General features: G+C 59.5%; 8 protein-coding genes across 8 annotated transcripts; 2 read left to right on the top strand and 6 right to left on the bottom strand.

Annotated features, from left to right (window-relative positions):
- Positions 1-280: 280 nt before the first annotated feature.
- RPS5 (uncharacterized protein) lies at positions 281-1393 on the bottom strand (the record flags this gene model as incomplete). Its single annotated transcript, XM_060598724.1, has 4 exons — positions 281-747; positions 795-856; positions 1158-1231; positions 1391-1393. 4 exons carry the CDS (start codon positions 1391-1393, stop codon positions 281-283), a joined length of 606 nt encoding a protein of 201 aa, XP_060455489.1.
- A 590-nt stretch (positions 1394-1983) lies between these two features.
- On the bottom strand, positions 1984-2961 carry CcaverHIS019_0302950 (uncharacterized protein; the record flags this gene model as incomplete). Its single annotated transcript, XM_060598725.1, has 2 exons — positions 1984-2124; positions 2716-2961. The coding sequence occupies 2 exons, from the start codon at positions 2959-2961 to the stop codon at positions 1984-1986; spliced, it is 387 nt and encodes a 128-aa protein (XP_060455490.1).
- A 1114-nt stretch (positions 2962-4075) lies between these two features.
- CcaverHIS019_0302960 (uncharacterized protein) lies at positions 4076-5994 on the bottom strand (the record flags this gene model as incomplete). The annotated part of the gene is made up of 2 exons (XM_060598726.1): positions 4076-5736; positions 5922-5994. 2 exons carry the CDS (start codon positions 5992-5994, stop codon positions 4076-4078), a joined length of 1734 nt encoding a protein of 577 aa, XP_060455491.1.
- A 955-nt stretch (positions 5995-6949) lies between these two features.
- On the bottom strand, positions 6950-9659 carry CcaverHIS019_0302970 (uncharacterized protein; the record flags this gene model as incomplete). Its single annotated transcript, XM_060598727.1, has 4 exons — positions 6950-8605; positions 8641-8892; positions 8953-9540; positions 9615-9659. 4 exons carry the CDS (start codon positions 9657-9659, stop codon positions 6950-6952), a joined length of 2541 nt encoding a protein of 846 aa, XP_060455492.1.
- Positions 9660-9987: 328 nt separating this feature from the next.
- Positions 9988-10418, bottom strand: CcaverHIS019_0302980 (uncharacterized protein; the record flags this gene model as incomplete). Its single annotated transcript, XM_060598728.1, has 4 exons — positions 9988-9999; positions 10041-10138; positions 10185-10316; positions 10376-10418. 4 exons carry the CDS (start codon positions 10416-10418, stop codon positions 9988-9990), a joined length of 285 nt encoding a protein of 94 aa, XP_060455493.1.
- Positions 10419-12022: 1604 nt separating this feature from the next.
- CcaverHIS019_0302990 (uncharacterized protein) lies at positions 12023-12852 on the top strand (the record flags this gene model as incomplete). The annotated part of the gene is made up of 2 exons (XM_060598729.1): positions 12023-12431; positions 12464-12852. 2 exons carry the CDS (start codon positions 12023-12025, stop codon positions 12850-12852), a joined length of 798 nt encoding a protein of 265 aa, XP_060455494.1.
- A 41-nt stretch (positions 12853-12893) lies between these two features.
- On the bottom strand, positions 12894-18643 carry CcaverHIS019_0303000 (uncharacterized protein; the record flags this gene model as incomplete). Its single annotated transcript, XM_060598730.1, has 15 exons — positions 12894-13224; positions 13283-13407; positions 13443-14054; positions 14089-14449; positions 14486-14838; positions 14901-15615; positions 15652-16733; positions 16772-16876; positions 16914-17018; positions 17053-17407; positions 17439-17719; positions 17756-17965; positions 18005-18145; positions 18187-18320; positions 18352-18643. The coding sequence occupies 15 exons, from the start codon at positions 18641-18643 to the stop codon at positions 12894-12896; spliced, it is 5202 nt and encodes a 1733-aa protein (XP_060455495.1).
- A 380-nt stretch (positions 18644-19023) lies between these two features.
- Positions 19024-24096, top strand: CcaverHIS019_0303010 (uncharacterized protein; the record flags this gene model as incomplete). The annotated part of the gene is made up of 7 exons (XM_060598731.1): positions 19024-19055; positions 19092-19405; positions 19444-19537; positions 19573-20348; positions 20558-20840; positions 20877-23604; positions 23641-24096. 7 exons carry the CDS (start codon positions 19024-19026, stop codon positions 24094-24096), a joined length of 4683 nt encoding a protein of 1560 aa, XP_060455496.1.
- Between the last annotated feature and the right edge of the window lie 142 nt (positions 24097-24238).

A 24238-nucleotide genomic window follows, 5' to 3' on the forward strand; every position in this document is an offset into this window, starting at 1 on the left:
TAAACCCTCCTAAATGACACGACGCTACTCCGGTTGTAGATTACAGAGAAGCTCCAGACGCAAGCAGATCGACGGTGACACCCTCACCTCATCCCCCACTTGCCCAACATGCCATAATATACTCATGATGAGAAGATTCGATGCAGAAAGAGCTACGGCCCATCCCAGCCCCTCCTCCATCGCTACACCACACTCGTACACGTCCGCCGAGCTTCCTACCGGCAGAACGCAAGTACACGGGCCACCACGAGATGGTCCTAGTGTGCCCCAGTCGAGTCGTTTACCGGTTCGACTTGGCGACACGCTCAAGCTCGTCCTTCTTCTTGATAGCGTACGAGTTGGACGAGCCCTTGGCGGCGTTGACGAGCTCATCGGCGAGGCACTCTGAGACCGACTTGGAGTTGTGGAACGCCGACTCGCGGGTGCCGATGGTGAGGAGGCTGATGGCCTGGTTGACACGGCGGAGGGGCGAGACGTCGACAGCCTGGCGACGGACAGTGCCCTGCGAGCCGATACGGGTCGAGTCCTCACGGGGGCCGGTGTTGACAATGGCGTCAACGAGAACCTGGATGGGGTTCTGCTCGGTAACGAGGTGGATGATCTCGAACGCGTGCTGGACGATGCGGACAGCCATGATCTTCTTGCCGTTGTTGCGGCCGTTCATCATGAGGGCGTTGACGAGGCGCTCGACAATGGGCATGCGGCCCTTGGCGAACTGCTTCTTGGCGTAGCGGCCGGCAGTGTGGGCTGCAATGTCAGATGTCGTTCTACGACTTTCGGTGGGTTCTACTCACGGACATAGACGGCGTGGTTGACGTTGATGTAGTCGGTGAGCGAGATGTCCTTGACCTCGATCCTGGGGGTTAGTACGCTCACTGATAGTGCCCGCTGACGGGACGGGACGGGACTGGACTGGACATGGACGCCGTGGCGGACGTTGTCGGTTGTCGGTCGCTCGCCTGCTCGATACCCGAACCTGAACCAGCTCGTCTCGGCAAACTCCGTCGCTCCCCGTCTTGGCTGCCCCTCGCTATCGCTTCTCCTCTCCAATCTCCGCGCGCGTTCGCTTTCGCAGTCGTCGCCTTTGGCCGAGGTTGTCGTTGTCCAAGCCGTTGTGTCCACGTCCATGTCCTTCCCCGCCAACACTCAACACTCACTCCTGAGCGTCCCACTTGCCGAAGAGCTTGACGACGCCCTCGTCAGCGACGGACTGGACCTGCGCGGGGAGAGCCTGGGGTCAGCGTTGCTATTACAGCCTTGGACGTCGGTTCGGGTTCGGGGTGCGTCTCTGCCCTTGTCTCTCTCTCAACTCGATATGGACTCGCGGCTTTCCGCGCACCCTAATCCCCGTTGAACCGTTGTCCGCGCCGTCGTGGTCGAGCGCGCGTACCATTTTGTCTTGTCGGTTTTTTACTCTGTACGGGTCGGCGGCGACCTGCGGGGTGGACAGAGGGTGTTGATGGATGGAGAGACCAGGCGACGACCCGATGGCCTTGGACGGTGAGCGACGGCCTGCCAGAGAGAGCTACAACGGGATCAAATCTGGTTAATCCCACGTGACTTGTGTGAATTGGTCAACCCAAACTTAACGCCGACGAGAAAAGTTGCGATTGATTTTGAAACTGTGGCGGTGCCTGATCTACCACGTTGCGTCTTCAACAGGAGTGCTTGGTGGCGATTTGCTGATACCATTCCGTGGCTTCAGCTTCAGCCGCGCTAGTCAATGTATCATTGCGCGTCTCATGTCTGGATTGTCCAGACTCGGTGTCATTGTATTACCTTGCAGCGCAGTGCCATCCCCAGCTCTGACGTTTGGTGGGCGGAGCAACCCAGTGTCGGCCTGGTCTGGCCCCCAACCTTCAATATCCACCGCCCTCTCTCGAGGACAGGAGCGATATGTTACGAACATGCATGAGCCTTGCGCCCAGATCCCTCCACCGTTCCACCAGGCAAACGTAGTCATAAATACATAATAACACAACACTACGCCGACCCGCGCACCTGGAAGAAGCGCTTCCACCAGCTGCGCCCGATTCCCTGCTGAGAGCGGCGCACACCTGTGAGCATACGCTCGTAGTACTCTGGGTCGTGGGCGGGGTGGAGGAGGTTGTACGAGGTGGGGTACTGGTGTCAGTGCAATCCGGAACGAGTGCGCGAGCCACAGGATGTGCAGCGAGAGAAGGCAGCGAAGAACGCGAGCAAGAGTTCGAGAGCGGTGGGGTTCAATGAGGCGCGAGGACGATGGGAGGCCGCAAGCAGCTGCCCACGAGCGGAGCTCCGCGTTGTCGTAGGTCGTAGATCACGCCTATGAGTGTGCACAGCGGCAATTGGTGTGCAGTACACATAACGCAGGCCGTCGCCGCTGGACCGCGCCCGTGTTGACACTTGGCAGTCGAACCCCTCCGAGACGCTGGTATACCAGACTCTTACAGTGGAGCACATGGTATTCGCCATGAATATCTCCACCAGCGCCGCGAGCGCCGACAAAGCCTCCTCCGTATCGATGTGTCCCCCCCTCCAGCCAGCCTCCATTCACCAAAGCGGTTCGGCGAACCCTCCGATACCCTCCGATCCAAGCATGTGCTCGTCACGCCGCTGGACCGCCCTTCCCAGCTACATCTTCCCGTCCCAGTCCGCACACCGACCGCACCCTCTACATTTGCACTTCAACCTGTTCCGGTCCACACGTCTCTGAGGCACTTCGTCAACACTCACCTTGTCCAAAGCCTTATTGGCCTCAATGGCACCCAAAGCATCCTCAGCCGCCTTAACTCGCCGGCGCATGCTGTCGCTCATCCCCGCCTGCTTGGCCTCGATCGCGGCATCCCCCGCGTCGGCGGGAAGTGAGAGCGTACGCGCAACGATACCCTCGAGCGCGTCGAAGAGTTGCGGCTGTCCCGTCGTCCGGAAGGGTGTGGGTGGGAGGGCCCTGATGGCGGTGAGGAGGCGTGGGAGGGACATGGCGAGCTCGGGATTGAGGAGAGCGGGGGGCACGGAGAAGTGGGGTGGTCTTGGGCGCGCGTAGAGCCCAGGCGGTTTGGGCTATGAGGGCGATGGAATAGATGGGCTTAGATGGCTAAGAGATAGACGATAGAGCAAGAGTGAGATATGACGATCAAGCTGCCGAATCGCAGATCAGACATTTCACCGGACACGGTTCAATCTCCGGGCCCTTCCGCCAGAAGTCCACCAACCGCCACCCAACCTACGTCTCCTCCTCTACGCTCTTATCTCTCATCACGAACACTCATCATGATCTCGATCGGAAACCTCCTGCACCGCACCGTTGTGTTCGGGTGTATGGGCTTTGGCGTGAGTCACTTGGCGGGCTGTCGGGGGCGTGATGTGCATGCGCTGAGCTGATCCCAGGTTTACGGCCTTGTCGTCATCGGGCAGAACTTTGTCGTGAAGCGGCAGCGGCTGCGCGAGGTGAGTGCTGAGAGGTGGAGGGACGAATCACCGGGAACGAGATGGGGGAAGGCGGGAAGGGAGAGGAGGTTGGAGGAAGGTAAAGAACGATGCTTTGAGGTAGATTGACCAGAAGAGTTTTCTCGTTTGCTATACATCTTGTCCGACTATGGCCGACTAGCTGACACCAGTTCGACGAGGCGAGCAAGACACAAGCTGCCGAGCCCGTTGCTGCGTCCAACTAGCGCGCGTCGGCCGTAATCTCTTCCAGGCTCTCACTTCCTTACTCTGCATTGCATCTCGTCGTCGTTCTTGATTGTGTGACTAGCTTCTATTGATCTGGATGTCGCGGCGCAGCCATTGTTCCAGCCTCAACCTCCTAACGCTCTTGCGTACGCGTCAGGTCACTCATAATGCCACTAGCCTAAGCGAGACAATGCATAGCCTCGTCAAGAGGCATCCCAAATGATCCATTACAAGCCATTATCTAAGCGTACAGGGCGTACGGCCGCGTGGCGCAGCCCCGCGCCCGAGTGTATGTCCGGTGTGTAGAGCAGAGTGGGTGCGGTCAGGATGACCACCTGGTATGCTAGGTTAAACTTGGCCCAGCGCAACGCAGGTGTTTCCCTCGCTCCCGCCAACGCCTCCAACGTACATTCATCGGCGTCTAGTGCCGTTCGTAGGCATCCTCGTGCGATTCAGGCGGGCCAGGCTTGGGCATAGCGTCCACCTTCTCCCTGGCTAACACGCCTGTGTGCTGGTGCACCATGGAGCGCATCTCACCTGGCCCAGGCCGAGGCATGGCGTCGACGGCTTCCTTAGACATGACGCCGTTGTTGAGGTGCACGAGCGAACGCATTGGCACGCTCTCTGGGTCGGGCGAAGGCCCGCGGGCCAGGTCGGGAGTCGCACCACGCGGCAGCTCCGGAGTATCGCGTCCACTGGGCGTCTTGCGACCTGTCGGGGTGCGCCGTCCGTTGCTCAAGTCCTTGAAGCTCATAAGGCGCTTCATCGCACTCGGGCGCGCCTTGGCGGCCGGCGGGGGAGGGGTAGGCGTGTTGACCGGCGACGCGTTGACCTTGCCGCGCTGGGCATAGACGGCCAACATCTGGTCAGGGCCATAAGCAACTGCCGGTTGCGAAGGAGACTTGGCAGGGGCCTGAACTGAATGCCGCTGATCGTGCTCATGCTCAAGGGCCTCGACTGCCTCGGCCTCCGGTGCTGCCTCCATGCGGTATAACACGGCTGCCTCGGTGTCGCGTAATGCGTCCAACGAAGAACGAGTAGCGAATGGGTCAACAGGAGGAGAGCCGCGCTTCGGTGAGTCCTCGACAGCCGAGCTGTTGTACGAGTCGGCATGCGAGAGGCCCGAGGGAATGTGCTGGCGGAGGACGTCGAGCGAGGGCCGCGGCTGGTCGGCAAAAGAGATACGCGACTGGCGCGTCGTGCCGTCGGCCAGGACGATCGAGGAGCGCGTCGGACCATCTCCGTACTCGCCGTGGGCGGGGAACATGGCGCGCATGCCAGCTCCAGCGCCAGCCATGTTGTCGAGCATTACAGACGACGTGGGACGGCCAGTGCTCGACATGCTAGGGCGTCCAAACGCCATACTCTGCCGGCCGCTAGTCGTCGAGTAGTGAGTGCTCGGGCGACCAGAGCGAGAAAAGTGGGAGCTCGGGCGACCGTAAGACGAGTTGCGCTCGCCTGGGAGCGCACCCTTCTCCCACTCCATGTTAGAAGCCTGGCTGAGCGCTTGCGACCAGCGCTGCAGCTTCTTCTTCTCGCGCTGGCGGTAGAAGAAGAACCACACTGCGCCCAGGATACAGATAATGACAATTGGAATAATGACAGCGACAGCAATGACTGCCTTGGAGACCTTGTGGCCGTCCGATTGGCTGACGGATTCGAAAACGGTGTCACTTGACGTCGACGGAGCGCCCGCAGTGAGCGTCATGACGACGCCGTTGCTCGTCGTGAGCGAGAAAAACTTGCTCTTGTCGTATGTGACCTTGAAGTCTGGGCCGCGTGCCCACGTTGTGTCCCAGGCCATGCCGCCGTTCTTGAGGAGGTTGACGTACATGGTGGTCGACTCGGTGTTGTTCCACCACGCAGGCATAAGCTGCGCTTCATACTTGCCGTCCGAGAACGCGATGCCCTGGTACGCCTTGACGAGCTTGTTCGCCTCGGCGATGTAGAGGAACAGGTCGACCTTGTCTGTGCCGACTTTGCACGAAGTGTCCCAAGTGAAGGTCACTGGCTTGGGGGAGAGCTCGACGTTGTCACTCGCAGTGGGGAAGGTGTAGAGGTTGGGGCAGCCGAGCGCGGCGTCTGGGATTAGTGGGGAACGTCAGTCGGTGGAGGGAGGTACGTGGAGGAAGGTGGACCGGGGTCATAGAATGGGACCCAGTCACCACTCCTCGTAGCATCATGACACCGCGGCGAACACTGTGGACATCGCATGTACAGTTTCACGCAGAGTCATGCCACACCGCGCGCCCAGGTCTCCAACTCACCTCTTGGCTCGACGTCTGGGCGGGCAGCGACGAGTGCCCCAGCGGCCGCAAGGCCGAACAGGTGGGCGAGCATTGTACGAGTTCGATGAGCGTCTGTGAAGTCGGAGGAAGGGGCGGGAAGGTGGGGACAACAAGTGAAGGGAAGGGGGACGAAAGGGAGGACCGGGGTTGCGACGGCGCTCAGACAGGGACACGAGTGCCACTGAAGAGAGGGTGTGGGCTGGGGTTCGAGAAGGTGTCAAGAGGTATGCGTATAGTAACGGAGGATGCGAAGAGGGCGAACGGAGGGCGAGGAGACGAAGAGATGAGGAGATTGAAGAGAAGAATGTGCAGGCAAAAGAGTGAGTGCAGAGAGCGACGGGACGGGGAGGGAGTCGGATCGCGCGCTGGTCCGTGCGCAACGCGAAAGGGCGTATGTGTGTTTGAAAGAGGAGTGAGATAGGAGATGAAAGGGGCCAAGTCGCGACGACGACAAGAGGTCGGAGAGTCGCGAGATGGGGTTGGCGAAGGGAGATGAGATTGAAGGAGGAGGAGGAGGAAGAGGAGGAGGCACTGGAAGAGGAGGAAGGAGAAGACGAGACGAATAGTACCACCAAATGGGAAACCATGCAGGCGGCGCAGGCCCAGGCGCTGGTGGGCTGCAGGATGGTCAGGATGGTCAGGAAGCTAGTAGGAAGAGGTCGGCCCGCAAAACCTTGAGAGCTTGAGAGCTTGAGAGGGAATCTCACTCTTCCGTGGTTCAGGGAGATGGCATTGGTTTGGCGTCTTGTTCCGCTTTCCCTGAACGCACTAGCCCGAAAACCCTCATTGCTCTTTGGCCAACATCCTCGAAAAAGACACACGACCCAAATGACCCAAAGGACCCAATGACCCAAAGACGCGTCAACTATCAGACCCTCTCCCTACATCCTTACCTTCTACCCTCTAGTACCCTCAGTGCCAGCGTCCCTATCCGTGCCTCAACTCTACTGTCTTACGATCTTGCAATCGAATGTACATGTGACAGGTCGTGAGTCGTGTGTCTATGTCTATGCCTCGACAACCCGGATGTTGACCAGGTCATGCTCCCCGACAACCAACCGCCCCTCCCGCCTCTGCGGCTTTGGGACAGTACTGCCCTCCCTCTGTGCCAATGGTCCCTCGACAACCACTTCGAGCGGAGCAGCGTTGTGGAGAGTGGCGAGGACCATAGCCTCGTCGTGGCCCACAAAGCCGACACGGAGTCCCTGTAGCTCCGTGAGGACGGATGCCGCCTCATCCGACGCTGTAGGCCGCACATGGCCTCCACCTGCCGTGTTGTCACCCACGAGGAGCATAGACGCGCCAGCATGCGCGGCGTTGAGAGCCTTCTCGGCGAAACTGCAGCCACCACGGGCGACAAAGAGAGCGAAAGGCCCCTTGGGTTTCGGGTCCAGCTTCTTGGCCACGACGGCCGTGCAACCGTTCAATGTGTTCTTTGGCACAACGAGGAGAAGCGGCGCGTCGAGTGCCACGTTGGTGGAGAACGGCGCCTGTTCAGAGCTGACGGATTCGTCTTCCGCCGGACCCCCCTTTAGCGGGAGGAAGCCCCTCCCAAAGTCGGCCGTCGATGTCTGGAGACGTATGACTGTGTCGTCCTTGCCGGCATGTCGGACCAGGAGAACAACGTCAAGCGCATCCTCCTTTGGCTTCTCAGGGGGTAGCGATGGGAGATACCCCTCCATCTTAGGATCTGAGATGAAGACGTGCTGTCCGTACCGCACACGGTGAGGCCCGATGTTGGAAATGTCGTACCCACCCCCGTCAAAGCGCCAGCGGCATCCGAGTCGCAGTCCTTCTATATCTGTGATCATCCAGTCCCCGTCGTCCTGCTGCCACACCTTGACCGCACTCGGCGACGCGTCGTGCGCGGGTAATGGTGCCTCCGGATCTGTGTCGGGGGGCATGAGCACGAGCTCGAAGGCGAACCGTGGCACCTCGGGAACGGCGCACGTCCCCAGCCCGTCATATGTCCGTCCTTCTTCAACACGCAGGCCTTCCGTCCCAGGCCCATACACCAAAGCGCGCGCATACTCATAGTCGTCTCGTCCCTCGATGCCGACTGGCAATCCACCCAGCGTCTGCGGCATGTACGGCGGGCAGTAGAGATCCTCGCGCTTGTGCAGTGCCCGCCGTGCCGCCGTGGGTGGACGTATCAGGTTACGCGGGATGTGCAACTGATGTCCCTCCGTTGTGAAGACAGTGTTGGTGGGCGGTTCGCTCGGCAGGTCTGCGAAGAGAAGGTAGAGATACTTAAGAGTCTCGGAAAGCAGGAAGCTCTCCATTCGGTCCTCGGTCTCGCCTGTCTCGACGTTGGCGAGCGTCGCAAAGCCACATGGCGTGATTGTGCGCCGTCTGATATCGTGCAGGACACGCTCACCGACACGCAGGTAGAAGTCGTCCCGCGTCACGGTGTAGAGATAGTACGTCGATTCGATGAACTCGGGACGCCCTGGCCACCCAGCCCACCCCACAGTACGCTCATCGTGCGCCCACGACTCTGGAATGCCGCTGTACCGTCGCCAAATGTTCCAGAAGACGAGGTGGTTGCGAATTGCTGATTCAATGTCACCAGCGAGCACCTGTACGCCGGGGAAGAAAGCTGAGAGCGAGTCAATCACGGACGTCGACGCAGGCCTGAGGCTGCGAATCTGCACGGGTCGATACTGGAGTCAGATGGTGATGAAGGCAACGTGCTCACAATAAACCCGTCCTTCGTCCGCACATGGGTCTGAATCGCAGCGTACGCGTCATGGAACACGTCCATGTATGTCGGGTCGTCGAGCATGATCGCGCCCTTTAGCGCGTACTCGAAGAAGGAGTCAATGCCCGCGTTCGTCCCACTCATCCCGGGCTGCAGCCACTGGCCGTGGTTGACACTGATAGCATTTCCAACCAGGTCCTCGGCTGTCCGCCGGTTCCAGACCGACATGAACGCTCGGTGTGCTAGGTCCTTGGGTCAGCCAACTCGCGTCCTTATAGCAGCTGGCCTCGCTGCGGTCGACTGGCTCACCTCGAAGCGTTCATCGCCAGTCAGCCTTGAGAGGAGAGTGAACTCGAGCACCAAACTCCCCGCCCCAGCCGTACAGGTTTCGGAGCTCTCGCGCGCCTCGATCCCATGCCGCAGGTTAACGCGTGCGTACGGCAGGCCCGTCGGCGTATTAAACGCAGGGAGCAGCCGCGTCCCGAGGTCGAGGGCAAGTTCGAGCATCCTCGGGGCGTACTTCTTCACGTCGGTCGTCCCCTCTATGCCCAGCGCCGCTGCCTGGGCCTTGGGATCTTCCGGCAGAGCTTCGAGCTTCTGGTAGGTGCTCAGCAGTGCGCCGAGGGCCCGGATCGTCATCTCAAACACCTGCACTTTCACGTTCTGGTCAAAGCTGATGCGTGATACTCGCTCCACGGCTGCCGGGTACTCGTCCGGTAGGATCAGAGGAAGCGCGCTGAGCGAGTCGACGAGCGTCATGCTGATGTTGGCGTGGATGTCGTTCACGCCAATGTTGGCGGGGTTCGGATCGCGGTGTAGTGGGGCGCAGGTGATGGGTCGCAATTCGTCCGCCGGATACGCAAACGACATGTAACCAGTGAAGGCGTGATGGAACATCTGGGAGTGAGTATGTGTGGTGCAAGGGAGGATGCGATGCAATAGAGTGGCGATGCCACGCCGGCCGTACTTACGTCGCGCACCTCATCGCGCAGTGCGGCGCGTCGAGACGCGTCCATGGCTGCGGCCCAGGTGGCCGAGACATGGAGGAGGGCATATACCCAGAGGCATATGCGCATGGAGAGTGAGATGACAAAGTGCAAGGTGAGTGCTGCTGCCGTCGGAACAGTGTCGTGGCCCTGGGGCTCCACCGGAAGTCACGTGCTCGCCACAAAACAGGTGGTGTGGTTTGTTAACCCAGAGTTTAGATTAGCTCTTGTTCAAGCACTCAAACTCGATTCTTATCTACGAGTTATGGCTGTATGGGCATGGAGCAATGAGACGACACGGATACATGTACAAATAAGTAAGAGAAGATTATGAGAGCCTAAAGATTACGAGCGCAAGCTACTCGTTGAACTGGCATGAGTTCCGCCAACGGAAGACCGCCTCAGACTCACGAGTTCGGCTTCGCATGCTGCCATCACCCGGCGGTACTCGTCCATCGCGGCCTCCACACGCTCTTCCGGCGCGGCATCAAGGCACGTGGCACACTCGACTGGTGTCAGCTGGCGAACCGAGGGACCTAATGGTGAGGTACCCACGCATCCGTCTCCGCCCTTCACGCGAGCAGATGATATCGCGGAGCTTGCCCGCATCTTTGGCTTTCGGGATCACGCAATGGGCTGCACACCCGTCTGCGACTCGGAAGATCGGGTGCTGAAGGGGCGCCGGGGCTGGTGTCAGTGAGTCTTTATTGATGTGAGCAGCCTTTGCACGGGAGATGCGCACTCACCCGCGGCGACGACGGCGAGGAGGGCGAGGGCAGCGAGCTTCATTGACGGAGGTCGGGAGAGAGGGTTGGATTAGGGGAATATGATGAGGCTGGCGAAGGATTGGAAGATGCGGGGATGGCCAGAAGTTGGTGGGGTCAGAGAGTGTGGATGATGTTCTGAGCTGCTGAAGAGTTGGCAGTGGTGATGCAAGGAACGCTGAATGAGAGAATGAGATAATGAGAGGATGTGAGAATGACCGAGGTGCAGTGGATGACACATAATGTGTGAGCGGTAGTTGCAGAGGTGATTAAATTGATGGACCGGCTTACAAGATGCCAAGGCCGAGAACTCAATTGTAGGCAACAAACGCCCCCAATTATATGGCCCTGACGCCCTGGACACTGGCGCTCTCAGAATCTCACCATCTACAGCTCACAGATCATGGCACTGGCATCATTCTATATTCGATTGTATCGTCCGACATATCCATGCTACCCATATGCATGCACGATGGCTTGTTCAACTTGGAGGACGATGGGCTGTGCGCGTCGCGCGTCGTGCGCGGAACGTGTGCCTTACCCTGTCCCCATTTCTGCATTGTCCTGGCTGCCATCTGGTATGCAACTGCTGCAGGGACTCTGCGAACATCAATAACAGCGCTCGAGAGCCCTGTTCCCGGACACCACCAGCGCGTTAACTTTGTTACGCAAATACGCGCGTACGCACACCTCGCGATTTTAAATGTGATGTACTGTAGATGGCGCAAGGCGGATGTGTTCGCCTGTTTTCGCTTCTGCAACCCATTCAGTTATCTGTCCCAGGCACAGTTGATCACCCATCGGTACCTGTACAGCTCATCCACTCATACTTTGGCCCCTGCTCTCCATCTCTCATTACGTGCAACATGGCAACAGATAACGTCATACCTGTCATGTTGATAACGCTTCGCAGCGTATGGCCTGTGGAATCTCCGTGTGCCGTACTGCTCTAGCAAGTGGTAGCACGGTCCACAATCATGACCAAACCCATCTGAGAGTGACTTGAAGGTACAGCACGCGTGCACTGGAAGGGTAGCCGTGTTATCTGGAAGGTGCGAGTACGACTCGGCTCCGCAAATGCGGCGTGCTGTCCGACCGGACGCGCGACTGTGACTCTGTCACAAGACAGCACCAACGTACTCTCCCTGAACGTTCGCAATGAGGACCACCCATCATGGTGCTCATCGGACCACAGTGAGTGTGGGAAGAGCTAGTGAGCACTGTGAGGCGACGCCACCAAAGAGAGAGTGGGGCAGCACTCGCGGGATCAATTTTTGGGAAAGCGGGTTTTTCGATTCTCGTTGCGGAAAATCGCTTTGCCTCTTTCCTGCCATACCCCAGAGAGACATAAGAAAGGCCAATAAGGATGTATTAAGGCGGGGATCAAGTAGATAAATCGTAAGGTACTTTTCCAGGGTAACGGCTAAGAAATCCATCGATGGATAGCGCATGAACAGAGCTTCTGGAGACTTAACAAGGATTCCCTACCACGGCGTTATTCAATAGATGATCTGAAAACCGCCGTCACCTCCATTATATCTGCAAATCCCACAGCACCCACTGTAAATGCCTCCACCCAAGACTTTATCGCCTCCACTTGTCTCCTCCGCCTCATCGTCCCAACTCACCATGGCGGCCACGCAGCCCCAGCGCCCAACGCGCACCCTCGCCTCAGCCGACTTTCCAATTGACCCCTCCTCCCCGCTCTTTGTAGCCCAGGCCGTCGTTCTCTCGGCCCTCGGGGGCGCGGGGGCCGGCGGAACCCTGGGCTGGGCGCGCAAACAGAACCCCTTCCAGCTCGGCGTGAACATGGGTATCAACTGCGGCATCGTGTCCCTCTTCTTCTTCGGTACACGCGAGTACCTCGTCTCTCCCATACTCCTGGGCGTTTGCGCTACCCCAGCACATGCTCGCCGGGCCGAGGAGCTCGAGACCGGTATCACCGAACCGCAGAGTATCTCGGACGTACGCATGAACCGGATCTTGGATAGCGCGATTGCGGGCGCTGCGGCTGGCGGCGGATTGAGCACCTTTATTCGTGCGTACTCTCCTCGCCAACGCTTATGACAGGTGGACCACGTACCCTCATCCCAGCGGCATTCACTGCCGGGCTTCTTGCCACTGTTGGGCAGGGGCTCGTGAATCAGTCCCGCGTGTGGCGTCTCGAGCTGTTAGCTAAGCGCGCGCGTGAGGGCTTGCCAGAACCCGCACCTGCATTTGAACCCGCCGTGGAAGTGATGGAGAGTTTTGAGACTCCCGCCAAGCCTGACGGCGAGCGCCGTGGTGACGCGCCCATCACCAGCCGCATGATGGGTGTGCTCTCCCACATCCTTCCTGTCAAGAAGCTCAGCGATGAGGATTACCTCGCAGGTCTGGAGAAGAAGCGCAACGATGTCGACCGGAGGATAGCGGAGATCGACGCCGAGCAGCTCGCCATGTGGACCAACGCGCAGAAATAGATGCATCTAGACTCTATACCCGTCTGTCTGGGGCTGTCACCTCAGTTGCTCTCAAAGATCTCGGCATTAAGCCCGTCCTCGATCGCGTCCCAGTCGACGCCGGCATCATTGTACACCCCCTCGAAGGTGTCGATGCTCGCGCGGCTAAAGAAAGGCTGCAACTGATGCAGCGAGGCGAGGGCACGCACACCCGCGAGATGCGGGCGGCGAGGGCGGCCGTCGGAGCTCTCAACTGGGATTGCGTTGTCGGCTTTGGGTATGGTAGCGCTCTCCACAAGGATCTCTGCCAGACGGTCTACCAGCGCCTCGGGGCTGTAGTGCTCGGGAGGGTATGCTGCATCCGTTGTATCCGTGACGAAGATCCATTGGTGGCTGGGGTTAGCCTGACGGCAGGATGGCGGAGAGAAGGGAGATTAGGTTTAAAACGCACATCTGGAAGTCCTCAGACTGGATCACGAGAAGCAGATCGAGGAACTTGCACGACGCAAGCACGAGCGCGAGATCCTCGCTCCCATCAGGCGGCGGCTCGTCCATCGTCGCCTCGAACACACGGAGCTGTTGTCAGTTTCTCTATCATAACAGAACCTTACAAGTTCGGCAAGAATCACGGGCCAGAAGTTGGCGAGGTGCTGTGGCGAAATGCGAGTCATGAGCACGCGCAAACACAGATACACTTCCGAGTGCACGCGTGGCGAGACGACGTTGGTGCGGAGGATCTCGACGAGCTTCTCCTGGATGCTTGGAAGCTGGGCTAAGTGATGGTTGCGTTCGGCCGCGAGGAGCACAAAGCTCAGGCGTCGTAGATTGAGTGAGCGAGAGGTCGTCTCAGCCTCGCGGTTCGTGAAGATGTTCGCACTGGGCGCCGCGGCAATGCGCCCCAGGAGGTCGGAGAGGCGCTCCTTGTCGCTATCCATGAGGGCACATACGAGTGGTCGCCATTGCTCCGCCTCCTTGGGAGGCATGCGGAAGAAACGGTTATCGTTGAACGCGTCGCCAACGGGTGGGCGCCACGATTTAACTGCCGCTGGGATCTTGGTGAGCTCCTGGAGCAGGCAGAGGATGATGTCGTCAACCTTCTGCTGTTTGAAGGCCGGAGCGATGATGTTTGAGGACACGCTGGCGCACGCCGACGACACGCGGTCCTGGTCCACGAGGAAAGTGCGCAGGTTCCGCAGCACATGGTCCCCGATATACAAGTAGATCTGAGATCAGCTACATTGCTTGGGCTTAGTTTACCTTCTGCACGCCCTGCGACGACAGCGCCTTCCCCTCGTTGAGTGTGTGACCGCGCTGCCACAGTGCGCTGTCGCCCAAGCGCGAGGCGTTCGACAGGACCGCGTCAAGGACCTTGACATACGTCTCCTGCAGGTCACGCCGGAGACGGCGGTCCTCGAGTGCGCTCGTAGTCGACACGATCTGACCCAGCATCGTGAGGCACCGCAGTACGGGGAAGAGCAGCATCCGCGCTGATGGCGAGTTGGACTGGCCCAGGATGTCGCGCGCGTACCCGTACTGGGCATTCCACACCTGGATCGCGATCGGACCTTCAAGGCGACTGATGTACGCCTCAAGGAATGCCGGGAGCGCAGGGTTCGAGCTGCTGTCAGTTTGCCTCGGACTCAACCCGGCTCACCTCTCTATTGAGCCACGCCCCTTGCCGCTCATGTGCTCGCAGATAAGGTCGACGACCTTCTGAGCGCTCGGCGCCAGTGTGTCGAGACAGTCGAAAATCGCTGAATCCTCGATGTCGCTCGACTGTACAGCCCACACCTGTACTGAGCTCGCTACGAGCTCGGATGGCTGCGCTTTGAAGAGCTTCTCCAGTGCCTTGCGCGCACGCGTCCGTGTGCGCGACATGATCTGTATCCTTGAGGCAGTTGTCGCACTCGGTGGGCCAGACTGCGCTTCCCTCTCGTCGCTCACGGTCCACGTTACCAGCAGACAGTCCATGATATCGTCGAGGTATCGCGCAGCCTCGCATTTCGACTGTGCGTCAGCTCGTCTGACTTATACCATTGCTCATATGACACCAGATTTGTTATACTCACAGCAGTGTCCTGCGGTGCTTCGACTGAGAATACCGTCGGTAAGTAACCCAGCAAACCGCCGCCGCCATCATGTTCGCGCCGGTCGCGGTCCTCGCTCCGCCGGCCGCCAGCCCTACCGCCAAGCACTGTGGCCAGTCTTTCAATAACTCCGATGAGCATGATGGGCTCCGACTCCGTAATAGTGGCAGGAACGTCACCAGCTGTAGATATCGCAAACGTTGTGCGGAGCTTGAGCATGGTCATGCGCAGCTGCTCGCAAAAGCAGTCGTTGAGAGCTCTTAATTGCCGTTGGTCATGTTCCAGGTGCGGGATCGTCATCAGCACAAAGTCGACCCAGTGCTGCAAGATCGGACGGTTACCTGGAGCCGAAACGCCCGCAATGACCATGTGCAGCATGGACTCCTCGAACTCGTGCGCTGCGTTGTCCAGGCTGCTGGGCCGCTCAGGGAGCGAGAACGTCGAAGAGGAGACGCGGTGACTACGCCGCCGGTCTGTGCCCTGCGACAGAGCTGCGTGGAGGAGATGCAGCATCGTGTTCTGCAACGTGAGGTGCTTGTGTTGAGTAGCCTCGGAGAGCTTTTCCACGAGGGCGTTCTTCACCTGAGCCTGTGATTTCGTTGACAGGTCCCCACGGGCGACGAGGAGCTGTAGCAACTCCAGGGAGCCAGACTGTACACGGAGCGTGAGCTGTTCGTTTGGCGCGGATTCTAGTAGCCTGCCGTCAGTTCATCGTTTAAGCCATTGGTCTGACCTCGTCAGAAGACCGGTCAGGAGCTCCAGATACGTCGTGGCTTCGGGGAACGTCTCCTCGACTCTGTTGACGAAGAGCGTGTTTGGAGACTTGCTTATCTCCATTGACTGGCACGCCTTCCCTAGCCCCTGCCCACCAAAGCGGAAGAGGCTAGTCAGGCTGGTGACAAAGTAGTACATGAGCGACGCGTCGCTCGACGTGGCCTTGGTCGAACGCTGTGCAAGTAGCGCTAGCGTGCGGCGGAGGAGTGGGTCGAGCATTCGGAAGTACGACCTAAGGTTGCAACGCATCCATGTTTCAGCTGCGCGGAGGACCTGGGGGTCGTCTCCCTTGAGACCGTCGAGAATCATAAACATTGGAACGTGAAATATCTCGCCGGGCAGCATAGAATCGTCAGACTGGCGCCAGAGAACACCGAACGCTTCGAATGCCTCCGACTTGCGTGTCTGCGAGCTCATGCGCCGTGCGATAACGCTCTCGAGAGTGTGCACCTCTGCGAGCTGGTTGAATTCCCACAGCAATTCGACCGCGCGCGCGTGGTATGCAGCAGCGTCAGGTCGGAGATATCGGAAGAGGGCATCAAGGACCGGGCTCATGACCGCATCTGAGGCAAGATCGATGGGCGGCTTGAACAGCCGCGAACGGCTCGCCTGCAACAGGGAGTCGACCAGAACGTCTACTACGGCGAACGAGTGCACCTTCTCCAAACACTGAAGAACGGCAGCCGACCAGCTCTTGCTGTCGACAGCGTTCAGGGGAGGCACTTCGCGGTCGATCAAGGCCTTGGTGAGCTGCACAAAGTGGAGGAGCAGGGAAGGAGCCCAGCGTTCCTTCAGCGCCTTCTCACTCGACTTGAAGACGTCGGACACCATCTCAGGCATAACCGTAGCGCGGACAACCTTGGCAGCCCCCTCCTCGTCCAGCGGTTCCAAGTATGCAAGCTCCTCCGCCGATTTGGAGGGACCGTTGGATGTCTCGGCCTTCTCTGGCACATTGGTGAACAGAGATGCCGGAGTGGCAACGAGCAGTGCCTCGAGCGTTTTCAATGTGGCCTCCAACACATCCCCGTTTTTCGTCTCGTTCTACTGTCAATTGGAAGTTCACCATCAATGGAGCTCACCACACCGCGGAGGATGCGCGCTGCCATCAAAGGGACGTGTACCGTGATCGTCTCCTCGTCTTGCTGCGGAAGAGTGGTTAGGAGCCAAAATACGAGCTTGACATGCTAGAATGTCAGTGCTCAGTGTAGGACAGCAATTTACAGTGAGCCTGCCCTCATCCATGTCCGCCTCGACACCCTTGTAGAGGTGCCTCCACAGCACACTCGGCTCTATGGCCTCGTACACTGCTGAGGCGGTACCGCGAACCTGAGGTAAATTTTGTCCAGATCATCGAACTCACCTCTTCGTCGTGACCAGCTGCCGCTGTCGCTCGGCACGCCTCCAACGATGGTACGGCAAGGCGGTGTGACAGCGGTTCGCCAATCTCCCACTTATCCAGCAGCGAGAGGAAGATTTTGAACGAAGACTGCGCGTCCGCGACATCGTTCGCTTTCGGTAGCAGCCTCATGTCGTGCTCCAGCGTTGTCGCTAGAACATTCAACCCGTGCTCCTTGAAGAACGAGACCTGCTTCTCTGACGCTTCATCCGCACTGAGGAACCACGTGTACACTCGCCGGCTTAGAGACACGTCGCGGTTAAGCACGACAGCGCTGACAGCACGCACGAGGTGCTCGCGATCGCCCTGCGATGCGTCCCTGGCGTCAGCGAAATCGGCGAGCAGCTCACTTCAGGATCGCCCCGTCGATCGGCAATATTCTTAACAACAGGTCGAGACCACCGCGGCGTACCAGCATGTTGTCGTCCTCGAGTACAGCTGCGACACCACGTATCAACAGCCCGACGTCTGAATCTGAGACGAGGTGTACTGGTGGTTCGTTGAGCGCGCGCGCGAGGTAGTTGACGGCAGCGAGGCGCGAACCTGGACTGGATACGAGGACGAGGAAGACGTTCTGCAGGAAGAATCTCTGCGACACTGCGTCGGAAAGGCGGTTCAGCAGAGACATGACCTGCCGTCAGCTCCGAGCGCGTGGAGGACAGCTCACCTGGTCGAAGAAGTCGCCAATCTCCTCCTCCACTCCGGGAAGGAGCGCCAGGATCAGAGCCTTCGTCGCCGCCCTGAGATCCTCGCCCAGTGGGAGGTAGTATGTCTCGTAGATGTTGATAAGTGCTGGACGGACGGATGTGGACGCGTTCTGGAAGAACGGGAACAGACCTGACGACCAGATGAGGAGGTCGCGTTTCAATCCCTCAGTCTGTAGGCGTTAGCAACTGTTGGGGCTAGCTGCACCCACCCCGATCATACTGAAGATCTGGCTATACACGTCGAGCGCACGAGTATGCACACCGGCGGGCAGCGCGGGGTTCAGGCACTGTGCTAGGCGCTTCGCGACGGTGACCTTGCGAGGGATCTCGGAGTACTGTGGCGACTGGCCCTGGAGTGTCTAAGTGAGCACACGGCCGCGTGGTGGCGCACCTTGAGCAGACGGGAGAGGAAAGAGATGAAGTCTGCCCACTCGTTGACGTTCTCAAACGACTGCAGGCTCTTGTCGACCTGGTACGCAAACTTCTTGTACCGTACATCACTGGCAAGGAGTGACGCGGCAGCGGCTGGCGTTAGCGTGCTCAGCAGAATATTCACCGCGCGCGGAGCGGCGGCGCTGCTCTGGTGTCTGGCGGCCAGCAACGGTGGAATCGTCCGCGTGTGCAGTGATGTGCGTCGTCGTCACCTCCTGCGACGCCGTCGAGCCGCTGCGCACCCTCCCCTTCCCTGGAGCCATTAGTTGGGCTAGCCGTCCATGGGAAGCGGGGCGGCGGAGAGAGGTGGGAGGGAGGGTGCCCGGGGTCTGTGCGGGAGAGGCGGAACGACTGGGGGAGGACGAGGCCGGGGTTGAGCCGGCGTCCGAGCCGAACATGCCGAAGGGGTTTGGCATGGCCTTTGCAGACCTCCTTTTGCTGGCGATGTGCAGATGTGGATGTTATAGACGACGGTGAAAGGAGTGTGTGATGACAGCGAGGATGATTGTTGGCGACGTTGGGTGGCGAGGGGCGCGCCGGGGGGGGGGGGGGGGTGAAGGTGTGTTCTGAGCCTGCCACGTGACATCATCGTTTCGTCAGTTAGCCACCCAACTGCTCAACTGCTCCCTACTTTCATCGTCCGAGCGACAACTTGTACCCTTCAACCTCTTCACAACAATACAACCAACTCATCTCATCGCATTGCCCAAGTACTCCCTTTCCCATCAACCTTATCGGCCTGCAGTTCGACAATCGCACAGCGCCCCTGTGCCCCGATCGAGCAGGCCAACGCACAATGTCCAAGGACATTCTCGATGACGGCTCAAGGTATGTCACCCCGCGACACCCATCACTGACGCCCAGGCTCGAGACGGCGTGGCACGATGCGCTCAACTCTTCAGTTGCGTACTTTCGTGCACTGCTGTCCAGCTCGTCGTCCTCTGCCTGGAAGCTCGTCTCGGGGCCGCCTCGGCCACCACCCACCTCAGGCTCTGTGCGTGATGGCAAGGGTCGCTCGGCCTCCCTAGGCCGCATCACGCCAAGCGACGTGACCATCCACAGACGCAACGGAAAGGGCGGAGAAGTGTTCCGTGCCGTCGTTGACGTCGACTGCGGAACAGACGTCAACGTCGACACATTCCGCGGCTGTCTCGCAACACCAGAAACCCGGCCCGTCTGTGAGTCAGCAATTGAGTGAACGGGGAGCTGACGGCAGGGGACAGCATGGTAGATGAGGCGCAACTGCTTAACCTCTTAGACACCCAGACGCGCGTCACAAAGACGAATTACCGATTAGGGTGGCCGTCGAGGTGAGTCATGTTTGGGTGCGGAAGGCTCACTTCAGCCCGCGTGACGCAGTGACTATCTCGCGGACAATGGTAGACCAGCACACCCTTATCGACGTCTCAACATCCCTCCCTCGCTCCCGACATGAGCCTCCCTATCTCCGGCCCGCACCTCCGTACGTGCGTGCCCACGTCTCACTTCTAGCGTGGTGCATCCAGCTCCCTGGTGTCGCCGCACGCACAGTCGACCCACCACTGCCGGAAGGCAAGGCGCGCATTACGTGCTTCTGGTCATGGAATCCGAAGGGGACTTGGGCCGTCGGCGGTGCCGTGCCTCAGCACCTTCCCACCGTCATCGTCGGCCTGGTCGACTTCGTCCGTGATGGAAGCGAGAAGATGCCTTCCCTCCTCAGCTATGGAGACAGCGTGATAATCTCGGACATGAGCTACGACCCGGCTCGTGTGATGTTGTCGACGAGCTACAACGTCATCAAGACGGATGACATCGAGGACGGGACGAAGCGCCAACTCGAGTTTGGGATGTCATCGACACTCGGCTGGGACGTCCAGATCCAGGCCAAGAATCAAAACGGCGAGGACTCGTCGTCCACAATGTGGAACACATTTGTGGGACAGCTGCCACCATTAGTCTCAGGATCTCCCTCGCCCAAGAGGCTGCTCTTCCGGCTGAACCATGCGCAGCTGCGAGGGGACGACGAGCGTGTCATCGTCAAGGTGTCGATCGAGCAGACCGCTTCGTCACCGACACGCGGTCGAGTGCGCATCAACGGTACCCCTGTGCCGGTACAGCAGATGGAGAGCATAGCTCCGTTGCGTGACTTACTCGATGGATCGCCAGGGGCGAGCGCAGTTTCATTGCCAGTCTCTTCAGTGTCAGCAGACACATCAACAACTGGTTCGCCGCCGCGCTCCTTCGAACATCCTCGAAATGGGCGCTCGCTCGCCGCAGAGAGGAATATCGCTAGTCTTATCAGGCGCAACTACATCTGTGAGATTGCTGGAATGTGACGGGACTAACTGCAGACTTTACCGCCCTCTTGCAGGAGCCAGAACCGAAATGGAAACCTGTGGCCGAGTCCAAGGGGGTGTCTGTGCATCAGCTCAACTCGATGGACAAGACACTCGTTGTGTATCGTGCGGAGGCAGTGTTCGTTGGTGTGGGCGTATGGGATCTGTTCGCGACAATCATCACGCCTGGCACCCAGCCAGTGTGGGACAAGACATACGAGGATGCGACACTGCTGGAGGACGTGAGCGAGTTAACAGACGTTTGGCACTTCAAGTCCAAGCCATCTTGGCCCACTTCGTGAGCCAACTACCCCGCCACCACAGCTGACCTCAGCGCACGCGACTCCGTGCTCGTGCGCACGACATACAAGTCACCTTCGTCCGTCCACATATTCGGCTTCTCCACGGAGGACAACGACCTCTTCCCTGTGATCCCTCCGTGCATCGACCCTAATGTGATCCGAACACAAATCGACCTACAGGGATGGTCGATCGAGGCGCTATCGCCGAACACAACACAAGTGACTCTTCTTGAGCAGAGCCACCCAGGAGGATGGTCGAACAAGTCATCCATACCGCAGGTCATGATGACGGCGTTAGCGGGTATGGGCGAGTTTGCGATAAAGCACGGCGCGCCTCCAGTGGTGACACGGCTGGGTGGTGCTAAAGCCGTCTCATCGCGATACGACCTCGAGAAGGAGACGTATCGGATCGAGTACGAACCCGACGAGGGCCGCAAGTCGGATTCCTCATGCACCGCGACGGCGTTCCCTGGGTTAGCATCGTTACCCGAGAAGAAAGAATTTGGCGATGCGGCCACGATCAGCTCCAAGATGGTGAACGGCAACGCGTCAGCCGCAAGCACGATCGAGTGTGGAATACGCTGCGACCCAGACAAGTGGTCGAACAGCATCCTCGTGCTCATCGACCCGCCACCAAAAGGTGTCTCGGCACTCAGGCGTCACCGACTGTCGCCAAGTGGTGGCGGTCTGTGGCTGACCATCGAGCACGACGCAGCTGTCCTTGGATCGGACTCGGTAACCCTGACAGTGCGCCGTGGCGCGGCGACGACGGGCGGCAAGACGAGTCTAACGGTCAACGGGTCCAAGCTGAAGATCGACAACGAGGACTTATCCGAGGGGGACGTCAAGCAGTTGCAGAAGCAGAAGCGGTCCCGAGCCTCGCGGGCCGCCCTCGACCAGCCGCCTGCAATGGGGGTGTTGCGCAAGCGACAGAGCAACATGTCCATGCGGAGCACGGCGCAGGACGATGAGTTGCTCAAGACTGCTACACAGTCGTCGTTATTCGGACGGATCACCACTCCTTTCTCCATGCTGTACTCGTCGGCGTCTGAGACTCGCGCAACATTAGTGCCGATGGCTGGCCCCACGCCCACACCCGCATCAGGGAGCACACCAGTGGACGCGGCGATGCGAGCCCTATCCCAGCTCACACGTATTCACGCCGACCGCGATGGAGAGTCGACTGACCCTTTCGGATGGCAACCAGTGGCGGAGCGCGACGGGCTCAAGGTTGAGAAGCGCACTGTGAGCCACGTTTCGGACAGCTTCCCAGTCTTTCGCGCAGGGCGGATCATCGAGGGCTTCACGGCCGAGGAAGTTTCTGCGTCCGTCTCAGCGTTCCGGAAGACCGATTACTTTGACAAACCTGAGCGTCTCCAGACGTACGGGTATGGTATCACCACGTCGCATGTGGTCGCGCACACGGCCTTCCCCTTCAGGTCGCGGAGCGCGCTCGTGGCGACGGTTGTCGCTCGCGTACCCGACAGTCCACCGCCCTCGCCTTCAGTGGCCTCGCACGCATCACTGTCGACCATCTTCCACGCCTCGTCGTCCATGTTCGATTCCGTGACATTAGGCCTCGATCCGTCAAAGTATAACCCGAGCGTGATGCCGACGTGCAACTTCATCATTGAGGGTTGGATCCTGGAGACGATCGACCCTTACTCGCACGAGCAGTACGCGATTCCCTCCACGCGGTGCATGTACGTCGGCGCGCTTGACTACGGGGGAAACATACCGGTGTCAGTCAACAACATGCTGAATGGGGGTCTGCCGAGAGCACTTCTCCACATCGAGAATGCTCTTAAGACCCAAGGCCCGCCGTCACGCTCCCGTTGGCCGACGATGAGCGTCTCCACGCCCGATCCGCCTGCGCAGGGTCCATGGGCGCTGGACGGCATCGAGGCGTACAAGGTGCCAATTGACCAGGTCATCGACGGCGACGACTACGTCATCACCGTTACCGTACAGCCGCCCACCGGTCGCGACATCAAGCTCCGCCCAGTACTCTCACACAGTGACAGCAAGAGCTCTATGGCAAGCAGCCGGTCCCATTTCGTCGACTACACGGAGGACCTCCGGCGTGGGCGGCGGGACTTGATCGTCGCCGAGATCGATGTGGCTGCCGAGCTGGTGAAGAACGGATGCGAAATTGCCATTCGCGCCGTCTCCCTGCCAGAAGCGTACCATGGGCCTGGGGGTTCCGACGCGAGCGTCTTACCGCTCGACTACCCCGGTGACAAGCTCGGCATGCCGTTCAAGTGCTCCGTGATCTCGTTAGCGCCCTCCGTCCTCCAGACCGCGAGCCTCGACCCAACCTCCCAGACGCGGCACATGCTCCGCGTGACCCTTCCGACGTCGGGCTACGAGGCGCCCGTCAACGATCCGCTGACGGGCAAGACGGCCCCGCTCCCACGGCCCCGTTGGTTACTCGATCTGATCAACGATGGAGCCGTTGTGCAAGTGCGCCTACTGCCCCGCCGCTCCGACCCACCAGCCTACATGTTCGAGGGCACCGAGCTGTCTGTCGAGGACGAACGGAAGAGCCTGCGACACAAGGAGCCTATCAAGCTCAAGCTCCCGCAGGTGGTCAATGCGCCCGGTGCAGTGTCTCTCGACAAACCGCTCGCCATCGCGCGGCAGTACCTTCCTGATACGCCGCCAGCTCCTGCGCCACAGCCCGAGGGGGACTCTGACACAAACAGCCTCGACACGAAGACCCCAACGAACGAGCGCGCCGAGCTGCCTCCAGAGAAGAAGGTGGGTTTGGATGTTTACCAGCTTAGCTAACATCAGGAGGAACTGGCGCCGGAGCCCAATCCGAAGGTGATCCCGCCTGCGCCGGCACCTCGGTACACATTCTGGCGGCTACCGATGAAGTTCAGCGCTTCCGCGCCAGCCTCGAAGCACGCATCGCCCGTCCGTATGCCTGCCCCGCTACCAAGCGAGCGCGCGTCCCCAGCACCGAAGAGTTCACTTGCCCTCGAGCCGATCACTGAGGCGGCCCCAAGTGTCGCGGAGCGCCTGACTGTCCCTGTGCCCCTTCCGGCGGTTATCATCGCCTGTCTCATCTGCTTGTTGCTTGGGAGTCTGTTGCGCTCCCTCCTCAGTGAAGCGGACTTTGTCATCTACCCGCCTTCGGGAACTGCACCGCCCGAAGGAGAAGTATGGCGAGAGCTTAAGCGGCTCGGCGAGTGGCGGATTGGATGGAACACCGACTTGATCGTGGCGCTGGCGCGGCGGCGCGAGTAGACTAAGACATGAAGGTAATCTGTACAACTAAGGATGGTATCACACATGTAACTGGGTCAAGCTGCTCTATCGCTACGCTCTTGACACCCGCGTCTCGGGCCCATTCTACACGTTTGATCTCCGTCGGTCGTTTCCCTTCACG

This window comes from Cutaneotrichosporon cavernicola, assembly GCF_030864355.1.
Source record: "Cutaneotrichosporon cavernicola HIS019 DNA, chromosome: 3".
NCBI classification, from domain to species: Eukaryota; Fungi; Basidiomycota; class Tremellomycetes; order Trichosporonales; family Trichosporonaceae; genus Cutaneotrichosporon; species Cutaneotrichosporon cavernicola.